The sequence below is a fragment of the Antrostomus carolinensis genome, unplaced genomic scaffold (assembly GCF_000700745.2).
Source record: "Antrostomus carolinensis isolate BGI_N321 unplaced genomic scaffold, ASM70074v2 scaffold6921, whole genome shotgun sequence".
NCBI classification, from domain to species: Eukaryota; Metazoa; Chordata; class Aves; order Caprimulgiformes; family Caprimulgidae; genus Antrostomus; species Antrostomus carolinensis.
In genome coordinates, this window is record NW_010294838.1 from 8,677 (window position 1) to 26,627 (window position 17,951).

Genomic DNA, 17,951 nt, shown 5'->3' on the forward strand with positions numbered 1-17,951 from the left:
AAGTTCTTCGTTTGCAACAGGAAGTTGAGAGACTAGAGGAAGAAAATGCAGCTCAAGATGCAGAGCATAGATCCTTGATTCAGGATTTTGAAAAAGAGAAGGATCTCTTGAGAGAAGAATTGGAAGGAGTGTTGTCTGAAAAAGAGGCACTTCAACATGATATCCAGGAGCTGAAGAATGCCAGTGAAAAAACAAGGATTGAAAATCAAGATCTTTTAGTTAATATTGAAGAGATCACTCAAAAACTTGTTTTTTATGAAAGTCAAATACAAGAACAGCAAAAAGGATCAGAAAAACAAGACGACTTAAATTTCATTCTGGAACAAAAGGAAACTGAACTTAGAAATGTGAAAGACGAACTGAGTTCTCTAAAGGTTATATTTTGTTATTGAAGTATACAGACTAAACCTCTAAAGTCTTCAGAATTAAGGTTCAAAAAATACTTTCAATTCTCTCTTTTTTTTCTTTCATTCTTTTTTTTTTCCCTTGGCCTGAAAGTGAGTTTCCCTTCTAGAAACCAAGTTTCTGAGTTTCCTAGCACCTCAAAATCCCCTCCCTCCCCACAGGAAAAAGGCAATGAAACAAAACCAAGCATAATGCTATTTTGACAAAAGTTGCTTGTACTTGAACCTCTCTTCCTATCAATACCCCTCTAAGTGATCATTTAACTAGATGGACTAACTGACCTCATAATCTTTCACCTCTAACTTTCTTTGGTTCCTTCTTAAATAAAACTCCTGCTTGATCTGCTTTAGCTACTCCTAACTTGAGGTCCTGGGAATTGATGGTTGTGTAAAACTTGACAGCTGCAGAATTAATGGCCTCCCATTTTTTCCTTGGACAGGATGGAAAGCAGCTGTTAAAAGTTTGCTTTTCAGTTACTAAGCTGATATGAAATTGCACATAAAGACTTTCTTGGTAGTAAGACTGTAGACACGGTCTAGCTGTAGCTGAAACTTCTGGTGGCTTGTTAGGGGAAAAACAGATACCACACAGAAATTTTTGTAATACTTCTTGTATCTTTGTTTATAATACAGAATTTAATGGAGTCAGTGACTGAGAAAACTGATCAACAGTCTTCAGTAGCAGAGCTGCAAGAAAAAATTGGTATCTTTCTCACTGTTCTCTTATATATATATATATTCAGTTTGGGGTTCTTGAATTGTTAGGTTTTCTTTCTCTGCATAATTGTCCTGTATTTCCTGCAAGCCAAGGAAGGTGGGGATGGTATCAATGCAACTTCCTACAATATTCCTTCCGTTGGGGATTTAAAATATTCTTATCAATCTTAAGTTGGTTAATACTTGATATTTCTTAAAGTTTTTTCTTCCAGTGTACATTTGGCTATAAACAGTGTAGTAGATTTAATCTTTAAATATGGGAAATAGTTGTGTTAGTGAGAATCCCCAAGGTTGCCAAAGCTATTGTTGCCTCATTGCAGTTATCCCAACACATTAGAAAGAAAATGGTTCCGAGTTGTTAGAGCTGTATGTAGAAGTAGGCAGGATTACAGCTTTTAACGTTAACTGTGATGGAAACCTCTGAAACAGGGAAACATTGTCCCTAAGCTGTCTGTGCAGCTGGATGTTTCAGCTTCAAATTTAAATGCTTAACTGAATGAAACATTTTAACATCTCCCCATCTCCCCCTGCTTTATATTTTGTTTTGGTTTAAAGTCATGTTAGTATTTGTGTTCTGATTGAATTGAATTTAACTTCATTTATTAGGGAGAGGAGAGGCTTATTTTTTCACTTTCATGCTTATTTATTTTAGGAAGACTGGAAAAAGAATCTGCAGAAAAAGGAGAGAAGCTAAATAAAATTAAGGTTGTTGCTGTGAAAGCAAAGAAAGAATTAGATGCCAGTCGAAAAGAGGTACCCTGACTGCTTCTTAATATGAAGAACACTCTGCATGTGGGGTTCTGTTTTAATGACAGACGCTTTTTTTTAATAAGGTGCAGACTCTGAGGGAAGAATTGGAGTTGGTTCGATCAGAAAAAGATCAGTTGTCTGCTTCAATGAAAGAAGTCATTCAAGGAGCTGAAAGCTATAAGGTAAGAATAGTTAAATATAAGAATAGTTTAACAAAAGATAGTTAACTGTCAGAAAATACTTTGCTTTTGAAGCCTAGCCTGGATATATATTGCTATTTACTTGTGCAAATATGTTTGGCAAAAGAAATTGTGTCAGTGCAGTTGAGTGCCCAAATCAAGAAATGTAAGGTTTTAGTAACTTAACAGTGCAGCTACTAGCAGAAGAAAATAAGGCAATTTCTTTCTAATGGATGTTATTTTAAAACCTTTTAGATCTAGCACCATATATATCAAAACAATGTGTTGCTGAGACAAAATATAAATCCTTATGTATCCTTCAAAGTACGTTACTGAGGATCAGTTAGAAAGTCCTTAAGCGATAAAAGATATAAGCTAACAATTCCCTGGGAGTGTGTCCTCTTGGAGCACGTTTCTGGGCACACGAAGCAGAAGCAGGTGACTGGGGACAGTCAGCATCAATCCCCCAAGAGTAGACTGTGTCTGATTAATCTGATTGCCTGCCATCATAAAACAGATGGAGTTGTGGATGAGAGGAGAACAGTGGATGTCACTTACCTTGACTTTAGGAAGGCTTATGATGCTCTCTCACAGTACTGTTGTATCTGTGCTAGGACATTACGATCTAAAGGGATGAAAAACTGAATGGGTGCTTAAAAATAATAAAAAAAAAAAAGTTGCATAGTTTGTCTCAGAGAGTAGCAATTAATGGCTTGTACTAGATGCCAATAATAAAAATGGAGTGCCAAAGGGGTCTATACTGGCACCTGTCCTGTTTAACAGTGACTTGGAGAAGGTGATGGATTATGCATTCATCAGGTTCTCACATTATTCCTAATTGGAAACAGTCAGTGGACTTCCATCCAGAGAGACCTAGACAGGCCACTAAACTGGTGAAGGGCTTAGAGGGGAAGCAATATGAGGAGAGGCTGAAGTCACTTGTTTTGTTCAGCCTGGAGGAGAGGAGACTGAGAGGAGATCTCATCACAGTCTGTAACTTCCTCACAAGGGGAAGAGGAGGGGCAGGCGCTGATCTCTTCTCTCTGGTGACCAACGACAGGACCAGGGGAAATGGCAGGAAGATGTGCCAGGGGAGGCTTAGGTTGGACATTAGGAAAAGGTTCTTCACCCAGAGGGTGGTGGAGCACTGGAACAGGCTCCCAAGGAATTGGTCATGGCTCCAAGCCTGACAATATTCAAGAAACATTTGGCCAACACTCTCAGACACATGGTCTGAATCTTGTGACTGTCCTATGTTGGGGCAAGAGTTGGACTCAAATGATCCTTGTGGGTCCCTTCCAACATTCTATGATTCGAGGCATGAGGAGTGGACTGACAGAAACCTTCTGAAGTTCAGCAAAGACCGATGGAAAGTTTTTCATGTGGGAGAGAGGAACTCCTTGATACGAGCTGGGGACCATGTGTTTGCTGAAAAGAATTTCAGGGTTTTGGTAGGCAGTGCACTAAGAATGGGAAAGCTGTGTTCTGGTACCAAGGGTGGCCACAGCATCCTGGGCTGCAAGAACACGAATACAGCTAGTAGATCGAGGGAAGTCATTATCTCTCTTTGGTCAGCACTCCCATGAAGGTGAAGGGTTTGGAGCACAAGTCTGATGAGGAGCAGGTGAGGGAACTGGGGTTGTTTTTCAGCCTGGAGAAAAGGAGGCTGAGGGGAGATCTTATTGCTTTCTACAACTACCTGGAAGGAGGGTATAGCAAGGTGAGTGTCGGTCTCTTCCCAAGTAATAAGTGATAGAACAAGAGGAAACGGCCTCAAGTTGTACCAGGGAGGGTTTAGATTGGATATTAGTAAAAATTTCTTCACCAAAAGGGTTGTCAAGCACTGGAACAGGCTGCCCAGGGAAGTGGTTGAGTCACCATCCCTGGAAGTATTTAAAAGATGTGTATATGTGGTGCTTAGGGACATGGTTTAGTGGTGGACTTGACAGTATTAGGGTTAGTGGTTAGACTCTATGATTTTAAAGGTCTTTTCCAACCTAAATTATTCTATGATATCATTGAGAGTACTGCAACTAGTCTTATCCCTTCTCCTCCCCCCATATACAAGAAAGACATTGATAACTTGAAGTGGTTTCAGTGGAAGGTGACCAGGATGGTCAAGGGACTGAAAGAAGTGATGTAAAAGGCTGAGAAATTACTCAGCCTGGAGGAGTCTTCAAAGGGACCTAATAGCAGCCTTTCAGTACCTACATAGACATTATAAAGAAAATAAAATCATTATTAATGGCAGTGCAAGGTGAGAGACAGTAGTCGTAAACTGAAGTGAGAGATTCCAACAGGATACATGGATAAACATTTCTACGCTGTGAGGATGGTTGAGCTTTGGAACAGGTTGCCCGGAGGTGTAGTGCCATCTCCATTCTTGGAGGCAGGTCCTTGGAAGGACCTGACTGGACAAAGCTCTGAGCAACCTGGTCTGATCTCACTGCTGACCCTGCTTTTTAAACAGGAAGTTGCATGTAGAGGTCTGTTCCAACCTGAATTATTCTAGAATGTCGTGAGCTGAAGAGGGTTTCTCCCAGAGCCTGTAATGGAACGATAGTTTTAATTTCATTCTGATATTTCTGGTGTTGCGACAAGACAGCTCATATGCTGAAATAATAGGAAGATAAGTAAGCATCTGAGGTATGGGATGTGCTTATACAATGTATATTGTGACAAATGGTGGTTTTGTGTTTGCATGTTTTAAGAATCTTTTGATGGAATACGATAAGCAAGGAGAACAGCTGGATTCTGAAAAAGGCAGAGCAAATAATCTTGAACGTCAGATAGATGACCTCACAAGACAGCTACAGGTGTCATCCCAGCAGGTCAGTTCTGTATGTGTATCTGATCTGTTGATAATTACAGTAAAATCTATTTTACCTATTGAATGTAAATTCTATTTATGTGATTGTTACTATAGATAGTTTCATAACATAAGTGCATTTTGGAATTCAGAGGTGGGTTATTTTTCGACATCTGATATCTTATCTGGGCCTTGACTAAGGTAGATCTATCTAGAATGTCTGGCTTTTTCAATAAGGAAGGGTTTCATTTACTCCAGGTCAGCTCACAGAAAAGAGCAGTTGATGGCCTGTGACTTGGTTTAGACACACAACTCTGCTGCATGTACAAGATGTAACAATGAAGTATTGCACTATTTCTCTGATTTCACACCTAAACTTTTCACAAAGTACAGTAACCCTTAACTGGTTTTTTTTCTGTCTGTTTCTTAGACAAAATGTGGTTGTGTTATTTAATCAACAGAATGTTTAAACATGCTAAATTAATTCTGTTTTTTGCATCTTTCACAAGGATGAGACTTTAGGATGCATTGTAGAGTACTACAGTGGCATTCAGAAGGGTCTAAGATGGTAATTAAGCAGCTGTGAGACAAATTTTTGCAAAGTTAACCACAGTGGGTTTGGGATTTAGGATTTAAACTCCCAGGTCCCATACACAATTACACCAAGGCCACCATTTCCTTAGAAACAGAAGCGTGTAGTGAACAGCGTAGGAAGAAATGACAAATAGTCACAGATACTCTGATGGGTACACAGGCATTAAATTTTCGAGTTTGTTATGAAGCATTTTGTAAATAAAATCACTGTTTAGGTAATTGGCAACTTCCTTCACTTATAATTCATTCTTAATCTGCATAATAGAGACCGAGATAAATCACTGAAGATGTCAAAATTAAATCTGTTAAAAACATTTCAAAAATAGCCCAGATACAGGAGGAGTTCTTACTGTGTACTCATAAGATCTCATTGAAGACTTGGTGCTGCAGTTAAATCTTTTTTAGGGATTAACAGTATGATCATTTATTTATAAACACAGCAGCTGTATTTGAAGTGGGGTAATAAGTACTCAAACATTGCATATTATTGTGGGAAGAAGGTGATGTTTGCAGAAAGCATAAATGTTGAGTTATTTATTTTTTTCTGATTTCTTGTAGTCCTAGCCATCTTAAAGAAAGCTGGGCGAATGAACTCTGAACAAAATAATCAGATTGTGCTAGTGACTTTGATTTAGCCTATTTCTTTATCTAGTTTCAAACAATTAAGATGAAGAGGGCTCATCTGTAGGAGTGCTGTTTTTAAGGGAGTTGGATAGAAATTGGTGGTGTTGGTTTTTTAAATAGAAACAATATTTTATCTGTCAAAGTCATACACAAACTCAGCTTACATTATCATCTTTATTATGGTCATTTTAGCATGATCAGTTACACTCTACTAATGAAGATCTCCTGGCTCGTGTTGAAACACTGCAGTATAATGGTAAACTGCTGGAAGCTCAGATACTGGAGATGCAAAAAGCCAAGGCAAAGGCTGATAAAGAACTAGAGGCTGAAAAGCTTCTAAAAGAACAGAAAATAAAAGTAAGTATTCTGTAGAGATGGCAAATGGGCTGAAGCATTGCTTTCACTGGGTGACTGCTGTTAGACCTTTGTAAACGGTGTTTTTATAGAACAAGTCCATACTTTCTCTTCTTGTTACTTGACTCGGTGTTTTTTGAAGGCTTGGGCTGTTCATTAAAAGTACTTAGGAAGGCTGTCACTTAGAGTAGTTTGGGGTTTGTTACAGAATGTGAAAAACACTTCATAATCTTCTGTTTTTCTTTGGTTTCCAGCGATTTCCTAAAACAGAAATCAATTATCTGTGTACAACCTAAGTGTGTTTAAGTGTAAATAGATGCTGACATCCATTTTGAAATTGGACTGCATAATTGAGAAGTGTTTACGTTTCAGGAACACAGTGGTGCTCTCCGAGAAATGGAGGAGCTTCAGATGCAACTTCAGAAGGAAAAGAAACATCTGCAGAAAACTATGCAAGAACTAGAGCTGGCCAGAAAGGTAGAGTTGCTGTTCATGTTGGTGCTTAACAGGCTACCCAAGATTTTGGCCCATCTTGCCATGCTGAATGCCTCCTTTTCTGTTCTGAGGATTTTAAAGCCCAAGGTTTGCAAAAGGGAAAACATGAGGGTTCTTACCCTTGCTTCTGTGTTTGGAGAGACGATGTGTACTTTAGGGTTTGGGGGTTTTTTATTATTTTTATTTATTTGTTTTAGCTTGGGTTATGGGCCTGTCATGAGTAGAAATAGGAAGAGAATTCAGATGTCTGGAGTACTTGTATGGTGCGCTGTTCAGAAACTGCCCTTGTTGTAAGGACTGAAGATCATAGAAGCTAATATCTGCAGAATACCTCCTGGTAAAACTGTTAAAACTAGCAACAGGTTTTTCAAAGCTCTGGTTCTTGTTTGAAAACAGATTATTTACTGAGGATATGGAAACCTGATGAATGGGTGTTGCTTGTGGTTATGGATAAAGTTTTTGTTAGATGGGAAAAAGAGTTTTTTAATATAATTTAAAAATTCTTAGCAGTCAAGGCAGATTGTAAGCTGTAACTTCATTGTGTGTAACTTGCAGGATGCTCAAAAGAGTACGCTGATGGATATGGAAATAGCTGACTATGAAAGGCTAGTAAAAGAACTTAATCAGAAGATTACTGATAAAGACAGCAGAATAGAAGATCTTGAGCAAGAGACAGGGATTCAGAAACAGAAGCAAGAGACCCTACAGGAAGAAATAAGTGAGTAAACTATAAACAACAAGAGTCTTTATGGTATAGTTAGCAATGGAAAAAAATATGATTCAGAAACCACTTCTCAGGTTCATGAGTGAGAGTCAGGTTTGCAGGGAATACTGAGCAGCTGCATAGTCAAAATTACTTTTCCATAAAGGAAACTTTGCTAGGTTATCAGTCACTTGATCTAGTATTCATCATATAAAAGCTAAATTGCCTGGCTGATAAACTGTATTTCTTACCAGATTAAGTTAATAATAAGTTCTGAAAGTCAGTGACTGACAGTTATCATTCTGACTTACCAACTCATAAAGCTTTACTAGTTAGCATGAGGTTACAAATTTCATTTCTTCCTATCTTTAAGTGTAACTCTTAAAACAATGTCATTTATTTGAAGATCTTTGTGATACTTGGAAATAGGATACTAAACTTACTGTAAGCTACTTGTTTGCATGTGTCAGAATTTGCTTAAATATTTTTCCAATATTTTTAAGGTAGTATAGGAGGGGAAGTTTCCTTTGTATATAACTGCTGTTTTCTGCATTAGAGTCACTTCAGTCAACTATGCAACAGGATGAGGAAAGAAATGCCAAGATAAAACAACTCCTGGTAAAAACCAAAAAAGAACTGGCTGATTCAAAACAAGCTGTAAGTCCAGATGTCACTAACTATATTCAGTTTTTAAACTAACTTTTAAAACAGGCTGGTAGCTGAATTATTAAGTTGCTGAAGTTTAGGTTTTTTAATAACCAGATAATTTTATCATGCAGGAAAATGACCATCTAATGTTGCAGGCATCATTAAAAGGGGAACTGGAAGCCAGTCAACAACAAGTGGAAGCCTATAAGGCAAGAAACTTCAATTCTTTGTTAGTATAAAGTTTCTTATTTAAGTAATACGGGTGTGATTTGTACTGGATGGGTGGAATATAGGCTGAAGAATGAAAAGGTTTTTTTTACTACTGTGTTACTGGTTCTTTTTCTTAAGTTTTGTCTGTTTGCTTTCCCCAAATATTCCCCGTCATGTTCTTTAAAGAAGTTTATCCTTTCTTGTTCCTTTTTTCCTTTCCCTTTCCACCAAAAGAGAGGACTGTGTAGTTTGAAGCTTGTGTATGTGATATGCTTTAAAATATGTCTTTAATGTCTTAATGCCTTTAAAAATTGAAATTGCTCGGTTTAAAAACAAACAATGCAACATTGTCAGCAAAAATCTTGAGTGTTGTCCATCTGTATAAATTTTGGTGGTTGGGCAGAATAGGAATGGAATATAATGAAAGGTGTAGCAGGAAAGGGGAGGGAAAGGGGAGTGGTTGGCTTTCTTAAATGCTGCCACCCCACCACTATAATTTTATCTTTAATACCCTCTTTAAACAACATCATATATCTTTTTAATTAAGTACATGGTAACCCACGTCTGTTTTTATTATATTCACCAGTTCTGTGCAGGAATTACTGTAGTAGAATCCTGTGTTCTCTGTGGCACATCCCCTTGGAGAGGGAAGAAAAAAATTTATCATAGTGAAGTTTTCAACTGACTTTTTCAGATTCAAGTGGCTGTACTGACATCTGAGAAGCATAAAGTTCAGGAACAATTGCGAACGTCTTCGGAGCAGCACCAGCGTACGCTGAGCACCTACCAGCAAAAAATTGCAACCTTGCAGGAAGAGTGCAGAGCAGCCCAGGTACTCCGGGGGAAGAAGTAATGTCAGAGACTTCAGAAGGGAGATTTACTGCACTCTCTGCCTACTCCTCTACTAGTATTTTGCAGATCTTTCACTCTTCTCTCTTTCTCTGTCAGGAATTACCCCGTGCTTAACATATTTGAGTAGTGGTATAGAGGACAAGCCAGGCTCTGCCCTGGTTGTCATGTGTCACCTGTGGTGGAATGTCTGGACTGCACTCTTGTATTTCCAGGAGGGAGAACCTTGTAGTGGTAGTGGGGAGTCGGAGTTCATTTAAGATGATCAGCAAGTATACACTGCAGGGAAAAAGAGAAGTCTTTAAAGAAAAGGGGAAAAGAACAAACAAAAAGGAATATAATTTGTTCCATGTTAAATCAGTTAACACAGATACCACTTAAAAAAAAAAGTAGAAAATATACTTGCAAGCACCTTTTAATATGCTGCTCTATGAGCAGCTTCTTAATTGTCAGCTGAACTACATGTGAAACTGACACTATTGCTGAGGTTTTTATTATTTCTGGTTTTTTGGTCCATACAACATTGTGTTAGTTGTTCCTGGAATTGTTTTGGGGGTTTTTTTTGCACTGGAGACACAGAGATTCGGAATACAGTAGGACTGTTATGTTCAAACTGTCTTTATGGAGATTACTGCACCATGCTATGGCCCCTTCTCTATGATAGGGGTGCATCCTGCAGGCAAGTAACACTTGAATGCAGCCTCTCAAAAAACTTCTAAATTTTAAAAAGGTGAACTGAAATGGACAAACTTTGTGGTTGCTGCTACAGGAGGCGTGCCTGAGTCGTACTGAAAGACATGGATCATAGCTTTACAAAAGCATTCTTCATAACTGGGGACTTACCATATCTCTCCATGGTGGTGTGAAACCAGTAAGGATGTAGATCTTCCATGATGGCAAGGCTTGAAGCTGTTAGAAGATTAGCCTTCCTCTTTAGATGCCCTACATCTAAAAAATAGATGTTATTACAGGGTTATACAAGATGTTATAACAAAGCAGGATTCTGTCTAAAGGAAAGGTGAACACCAAAGCAGATAGTAGGTTAGAAGGCAGAAGTTATGCTCACATTTAAGGCTGTGTGCCTGAGGACTAAGGAATATTCACATAGTTTGACTGGAAGAAAAGAGAAGGATTAATTTAAAGAAAATGCCCACAAATCTTACAGACTCCAGAAAAGCTGGAGCAGTGCCTAGTCAGGGTCACTACTGTGGAATTTCACTCATCAATTCAGCTGAAGAGAAACTTGCCAAAATCCTCCTCTTGAAGATGAGAGCATCTTAGTCATCTCAAGGATGATTAATGAATCCATGAGCTTCTCCGAAGATCCAAGAATGAAAACCTGCATCTCTGTTTTCTTAGAAAAATATACAACAGGAGTACTTGAAGGATGGGAATAATTCTTGCTGTATAGCGTACAGTCAAGGATGAAGCTACTGTGTTGTGAGGTAATTATAGAATCTTAGAATGGTTTGGGTTGGGACCTTTTAAAGGTCATCTAGTCCAACCCCTCCTGCAGTGAGCGGGGATATCTTCAACCACCTTTCTGGGCAACCTGTTGCAGTGTTTCACCACCCTCATTGTAAAAATTTCTTCCTTACATCTAGTCTAAATCTCCCCTCTTTTAATTTAAAACCATCACTCCTTGTCCTATCGCTAAGGCCCTGCTAAAAAGTCTGTCCACGTCTCTATTATAGGCCCCCTTCAGGTATTAAAATGCCACAATAAGGTGTCCCTGGAGCCTTGTCTTCCCTAGGCTGAACAACCCCAACTCTCTCAGCCTTTCTTCATAGGAGAGGTGTTCCATCCCTCTCATCATTTTTGTGGCCCTCCCCTGGACCTGCTCCAACAGGTCCATGTCTTTCCTGTGCTGAGGACTCCAGAGCTGGATGCAGTACTGCAGGTGGGGTCTGTGGGGTCTCACCAGAGCAGAGACCCCATCTGGAGTACTGTATGTCCACAGAAACTCATGTATCAGCTGAATTTAGAAGAGAAGGCAGACTAAACCTTACAATCAACTATAATATTGTATCTTGTGCTGTATATTACCATTAAGACTGACTTAACTCCTCAAGAGTTATGTGTAACTTTAAAGAATATTAGATTTTTGTCACCTGGGTAGTATGAAAGGAAAACAGAATTTTTTTTTTTCCCTTCAGCTTTCCTTCATTAAAAGCTGTTTGATAGAACCCCTTGCTTGTCAATCTCTGTTGAATACCATTTTTGAATTTGCAAGTATTCTTTCTTTTCTTTAATACTGGTATATTAAAAATTTGTGTCTCCTTATTAAGCTTCATATTTTATGATACTCAGTTAAGGTCCAAAGAAACATGATCTGTTATGGTAATCACAATTTCAATTACCCATTTAAAAGAAGAAAATGCAACAGGTAGTTGTTTGTTTGTTTGTTTTCCAATGTAAGATGCATTTCATCTTAAAGAAATAAGGGAGCAATAATCAATAGCATAACTTATTAAGGGTTTATTTTCTATGTGATAGGCTGAACAAGCATCTGTTACATCTGAATTTGAGAGCTACAAAGTCCGTGTTCATAATGTTCTAAAACAGCAAAAGAATAAATCTGTGTCTCAGACGGAATCTGAGGGAGCCAAGCAAGAAAGGTAAAACTAAAATTTTTATATGCATACAGAAAAATACTTATACTCGAGTTATTGTGTTTGCCTTTGCTAATTTCTGACCAACAAGTGATTCCCTCCATTTAACTCTTTGCTTAAATAAGGAAAATATCAGAAAGGAGGCAGTTTGCTCGCCCATTTACTTTGTTTGGTTGTTTTTTTAAAAAAAAGCCTCTTTATTTCTATAAACTGGATCTGATCTTTAATCCAACTGGCTCTGCCTGTCTGAACAGAAGAAAGATCATCAATTTGTACCATGGTGGTACTGTGATAGTTTCTAATTCCTTCATTTGTCTTTTTTAACATTTACTTTTGTGTAGATCATCTGTTGGTAGAGTTAGATGGAGAAGTAAGATGTTAGAAGAAATTAGTCAGCATCTTCTGTGTGTGACACATCATTTTCTCTGACACAAAGTTTTCAGCAAAGCACCATTTCCAACTGAGAAGAAAAGAACAGATTGGTACTGTTCAGCTGAGCTCACTTTTTTTTTGAGCTGAACTTTTTTCAGGAAGGAATGGTTTAGTGTGGCTAAAGCTCTGACTGCCAATTCAGTCATCAGTCCTAGCAGATTTATTAAATACCATTGTCTTACTAGTTGTTGCATGAGGAAAGACATGCCAAAAAAGTTACACTGCCAGAAGTTCCCTGAAAATAAATTAAGCATAATTGTATGCCAGGTAAATTCAGATTCACTTCAGAAAATGGCCAAACCCACTGCAAAAGTAGATCAGTTTTTATAAGTTACTTTTATAAGGTATTGATAGCTGTCTTTGGTGACAGACTGCATGCTTATGTGCGAGATGTCACAAGTAATTTCTGACACAAATGTTAAAACAGCACCTGCAATTGCTGCTGAAAATCCACCAGAGGGAGACGGGTGCTTCGTTGGAGGACTTTGGTTTTACGGCTTGTTTGGGGTTTTTTAAATACATCTACTCCGTTTTTTCTTTGGAGCAAGCAAATTGCAATAACTTGTCTCTCCTTTTTGCGGAATTTTAGGAAGTTGTGGTATTGTTAGGTTTTTGTGAAAGAGGGTCACCTTGGAAACAAAGTGGCCAAGTAATGAAGCAATAAACAGATGACAAATGATTTTCAAAGAAATTATTTACAAATATCAACTCTAAGGCTTAATGAGATATACAGCTCATGAGATAATGGAAATGTCTGCATATACAAATACAGAAGGCATAAAAGGAGATTGTGTGTGACTTAAGACTTTTTCCTCCTGGTATGTCTGATTTTGATTTATTTCTGACCAACAGAGTTTTATCTGGTTTTATGGATTGATGTTGCTAGTCCTTTGCTCAAAATATCCTCCAACCATGTCTTCTGTATTCAGTCTCATTGAACTGATGTGCATTTACTAAACAAACCAAAAACCTCCACAACTTCTAAGAAGAAATTATTTCTTCCATCTGCATGTCATATATTATTCCTCTTTTGTCCTATTGCTCCAAATCAGCTTGAAGTAGAAAGTGGTAGCAGTTCGGGTGGGATGTAATAAACCTGTTTGTACCTATATCGAAAAACGATCAGAATTTTCCTCATTGTTTCTGCTGCAGTCGCATTCTAAGGTTCTTTTGGTTGTGGTGTTGTATTGATTTAATAAATAAGCAGTTTGGATCAGCTGTCAAAAACATTGTGGATATAATACAGGTTCTGAAATAATATAATTGTTTTAAAATGTGTGTTATTTCTTTTTTCCCCCTCATAGAGAGCAGTTGGAAATCATGATAGATCAACTTAAAGTTAAGCTGCAAGATGCTCAGCATAATTCACAGATGAATGCATCTGAACTCCAGGCATTGCAGTCTGAACACGACACCCTGCTGGAAAGACACAATAAGATGCTGCAAGAGACCGTTACAAAAGAGGCAGAACTCCGTGAAAAGTATGGTCTGCTGATGAATAGATACAGATAATTTATTTTGTGTGAACTGTAAGGGCTGGGCATGCAGAGGCTTATAACTGTACTTCCCACAGAAAGGGCATAACTGCTGAGGAAGTTAAAGGAATTTTCAAAAGTATTGTTTGCTATTTTTCATCAGCCTTCATAAGTTTCAGCAATGAAAATGAAGTAGTAGCTGATCAGGGCATTAGAGATTTCTGCAAGCTCTCTACCTGTTAACTACCAAATTTGAAAATTAACATTTCTTAAGCACGTTGACTATTTTTAAGTTAAATGCTCAGCACTACATTTGTCTTGGACTGCTCAACTAAATTTTATGCATGTTTCCTATTAGAAAATCAGTTAGTTAAATGCAGAGCAAACAATTTCACTGACAAAACATCCAGTCCTGTGTCCTTTCTTACAGAAAGTACTGTTTTTTAATTTTTTTGCTTGCCACAATGTTATTTTGCTATTTCTTTCAAAATGAATGTTTAATCTGTGTCACTTCTTGAAGAATCACATGAGTACCTAATACCTGAACTCTTCAGAAAGGGTCTTGCCTTTTTTTCCTTATTTAGGGTACAAAGGAGTTCACATGAAATATTCAGTAGAAATTACCACTTCGTGTTAGGAACCAAGTTAACTTCTTGTCTCTATGTTTGTATTGTTTCACCTGTTCCTGATAGCCACATTATGATTCATTGTAATCAACTAAATTATGTCCTTTTGCATTTTTCTGGAAATAAGCTACATCACAGTGGCTTCCCTTTGTACCCAGAGAGACTCGCTCTTTGCTACTCTGGCTACATTTAAGTTTGTCTGCTTATAAGGGCAAGTCCTATGCTTAATCTTTCCATACATGCACTTGTTTAATTGCTTGTGACAATTTAGTCTTGCTTCTGGAATACCTCCAAACCAAGTACAACTGATGTGTTACTGACGTTTTTCTTGCTAACAACTACTCTCTTCTACCCTGTTTTGCACTGAAAGTCGAAGCTTAAAGAAATTAAACTTAGCTTCTTAGAAACTTACGTTTTCAGAAGTCCTGCATAAGTGTTTGGTACATAAAAATTAAAGGAAGTTGAGTAAAGGTAAGTGACATGCCCTATATGACGCTGTAAACAGCCATGTTGCAATTTTAGAATTTAAGAATGTTTAGACCACAGTGTCTCTAATACTCTTTTTTTCCAAAATATGTCAGAATTTTGTGTTCTGAAATAGAAATCAAGAGTTTATATAGCACAGTGTATTCATATAATAGGTGATAAGTGTAACTTTCTCAGTCTGAGATTTTCTCTTTAAAAAGAGGAATTTAAATGGAAACAAGTTGCATGGTCATTCCAAGGTAATTCTACACAGGAATTAAAAGCTATTTTAAACTGTAAACATTTTGAAATGTAAAAATGACAAGTGTTTTGCTGCAAAGTTCGTTTCTTTTGTTTTGTTTGTACGCTGTTTTCAGGCTCTGCACCATACAGTCTGAGAACATGGTCATGAAAACAGAGCATGCCCAGACTTTGAGTCAGCTGACAGCCCAGAACGAAGCTCTCCGGAACAATTTCAGAGATCAAGTCAGGAACCTGCAAGAAGAGCACAGGAAGACAGTAGAGACACTTCAGCAGCAACTGTCTAGAGTTGAAGCTCAGCTCTTCCAACTCAAGAGTGAACCAAGCACTAGAGGTAACTTTCAGTCATACTGGCAGGTTTTCTTGGGTTAGATACAAATACAAGTTTCGTAGGCACTGAAGTAAAAATTGCCAATCGAGTTTGTATTTAGAAACAGGCTTTGATTGGAATGGTCATTTGGAGGTAAAAGGCTGTATTTTCTATTATAAAAGTTGTGTGTGTATCTGGCTTTCTCCCTTTTCTTCACCTTTCCTCCCCTTCCTTTTTGAAGACTTATTTTATGTACTGTTCTTCAGTCTGAGACAGTCATACCTGTTTAACAGCCCTACTGATTTCATTCTGTTGGCAAACATCGGTAATTGTCTTTCAGGTCCAGCTGTTTCAAATCCAGCAATGAAGAACTTAAGAGAACGGCGAAACGCTGACCTTCCTGTTCTCGATGTGCACACTGTAGCTAGGGAAGAGGGAGAAGGTATGGAAACAACGGACACAGAGTCTGTCTCTTCAGCCAGCACCTATGTACCATCCTTGGAACAACTTCTGAACTCCTCAGAAACAAAACTTGGTGGGTAGAACATGTGGCTTTTTGAAGCACTTGCCTATATAAGTTGGAGAAATTTATGTCCTCAAAACATCCGAGAACATTGTGTTTTCATGCTTTTAGGTGCAAGACACAGGTCTATTTAGTGCCACTGAGTTTACACTACCCTGAATTTCTGTAGGAGTTTTGTCCTTGAGTAAGGACTGACAATAAAACATTGCTACAGGTTTTAGTGAGTTAAAGATGTTGTATTTGTGACTTTCTAAAAGGAAAAGACTGGATGAGCAAGTCAGTGAATAGTTACAGAACTTTTTGTATTCTGGACTAGTCTCTACTAGAGACAATTAAGTACTGATTTAACTCTCATTAATGAAAGGATAAAATGTCTGTTCATCTTAATGTGGCTTATGGGAAGAGGAATTTATTCATAGGTTTTTTCTAGGAAAATGAAAGCCAGTATGAAGACCAGCGTTCTGAGAATCCCCAGAAAAGTAGAAAAATATATGGTAGCATCTAATATTTTAAAAGTCTACTGAACACTTTGTGGGGAATTGTTGAAAATCTGTCTACGGGTAGGAAGCAAGGGGTAAATTAAAACCATTTATCTTTACGTACTTAGAACTGATTTGCCAGTCTCCTTGTATTATACTCACATACACACAGATAGATCACAAAGCAAGCACGCAGCAGCGTGTTGCCTGTTAATTTCGCATTTGGATTTGTGTGGTTTGTTTCTAAGAAAACTACATTAATCAAGTCCTAATGTTAAGTTCGTATAAAGTAGATGCAAGTGCTTCTTCCTTCTCTCAGGTTTTTGTTCCAATTAATTGCAGAAGCATCTCAGTGGCAAACGGAACTCACCAAGGATGAACTGATTCAGAAACTAAACACAACAGCGAAGAGTGCTGATCACTTGAATGAATTACTTCGTGAATCAGAAGCAACCAATGCAATCCTAATGGAACAAATAAAGGTTAGCAGGCATGCAGGAAATGTGGGGACAGCTCTAATTTCTATAGTCTGTTTCCTAGACCTAATGTTTAATACTAGAAATGTTTCAGAAAATCTATGAAAATTTGGTGATGCAAAAATTAATTTTGGAAGGGCTTTTAAACCACAGGAGTAATTAACACTTCCAGAGTTTACTTCAGGGGGATTTTTTGGTGGTGGTTTCCCTGTCCCCAGTTTCTAGTCAGGGTTGGGGGGAGAGGAGTAAAAGCAGCTACAAAAAAAACCCTCAAGAGTTTGAAAGTTCATTGTTTTGTGAAGTGTCCTTACTGTTTTCACTTAGATAAAAGCAGTAAATTGCAAGGGAAGCATTGTCTGGTTTCTCTTCCTGTAGGTCCTTCTAACTGTCTTAAGTTAAAAGAACATGCATTTTCAGAGATAGATGTGCTAAAAGAGTTTGGTTTGATTGTACCTCCCTGAACTTTCTCAAAATATTTTTGACATTAACATATTCTCTAAATGTGCTAAGCTTTCTTTTATAAAATGTTTCTTAATGAACTAGAATATTGTTAAATCTTTAATCCACATTGCTTATTTAACTTTTCAACTCTTTATCACAGAAATTGAATAGTTAGTACTTGTGGCGGTTTAACCACAGGTAGGACCATGCGGTCCTGCACTCACTCCCCCCACCCGGTGAGATGGGAAGAGAATCACAGCAAAGGGGCACAGGATTAGGATGAAGGACAGGGACAGCTCACTCACCAGTTATGGTCACGGGCAAAATAGACTCAACTTGGGGAAGAAAAATTAATTTAATTCATCACCATTCATCCGAATAGCACAGTGAGACAGAACAACCACATCTTACACCACCTTCCCCCACTCCTCCCTTCTTCCTAGGCTCACATCACTTTGCTCCCAATTTCTCTCCCTTCTGCCCACCCTCAGCAGCACAGGGGTCAGGGAATGGGG

General features: G+C 38.0%; 1 protein-coding gene across 1 annotated transcript in view; it reads left to right on the forward strand.

The window, feature by feature from the left end:
• Positions 1-17,951, forward strand: part of GCC2 (GRIP and coiled-coil domain containing 2) — a 25,914-nt gene that overhangs the window by 5,698 nt on the left and 2,265 nt on the right. The window contains 16 exon segments of the mRNA XM_029087420.1: positions 1-374; positions 1,038-1,107; positions 1,774-1,874; positions 1,955-2,053; positions 4,762-4,881; positions 6,270-6,434; positions 6,804-6,908; positions 7,482-7,644; positions 8,186-8,286; positions 8,409-8,486; positions 9,182-9,319; positions 11,833-11,954; positions 13,685-13,861; positions 15,324-15,541; positions 15,858-16,052; positions 16,862-17,001. The exon segment at positions 1-374 is cut by the window's left edge and continues 21 nt beyond it. Of these exon segments, the coding sequence (XP_028943253.1) occupies positions 1-374; positions 1,038-1,107; positions 1,774-1,874; positions 1,955-2,053; positions 4,762-4,881; positions 6,270-6,434; positions 6,804-6,908; positions 7,482-7,644; positions 8,186-8,286; positions 8,409-8,486; positions 9,182-9,319; positions 11,833-11,954; positions 13,685-13,861; positions 15,324-15,541; positions 15,858-16,052; positions 16,862-17,001 (2,366 nt within the window).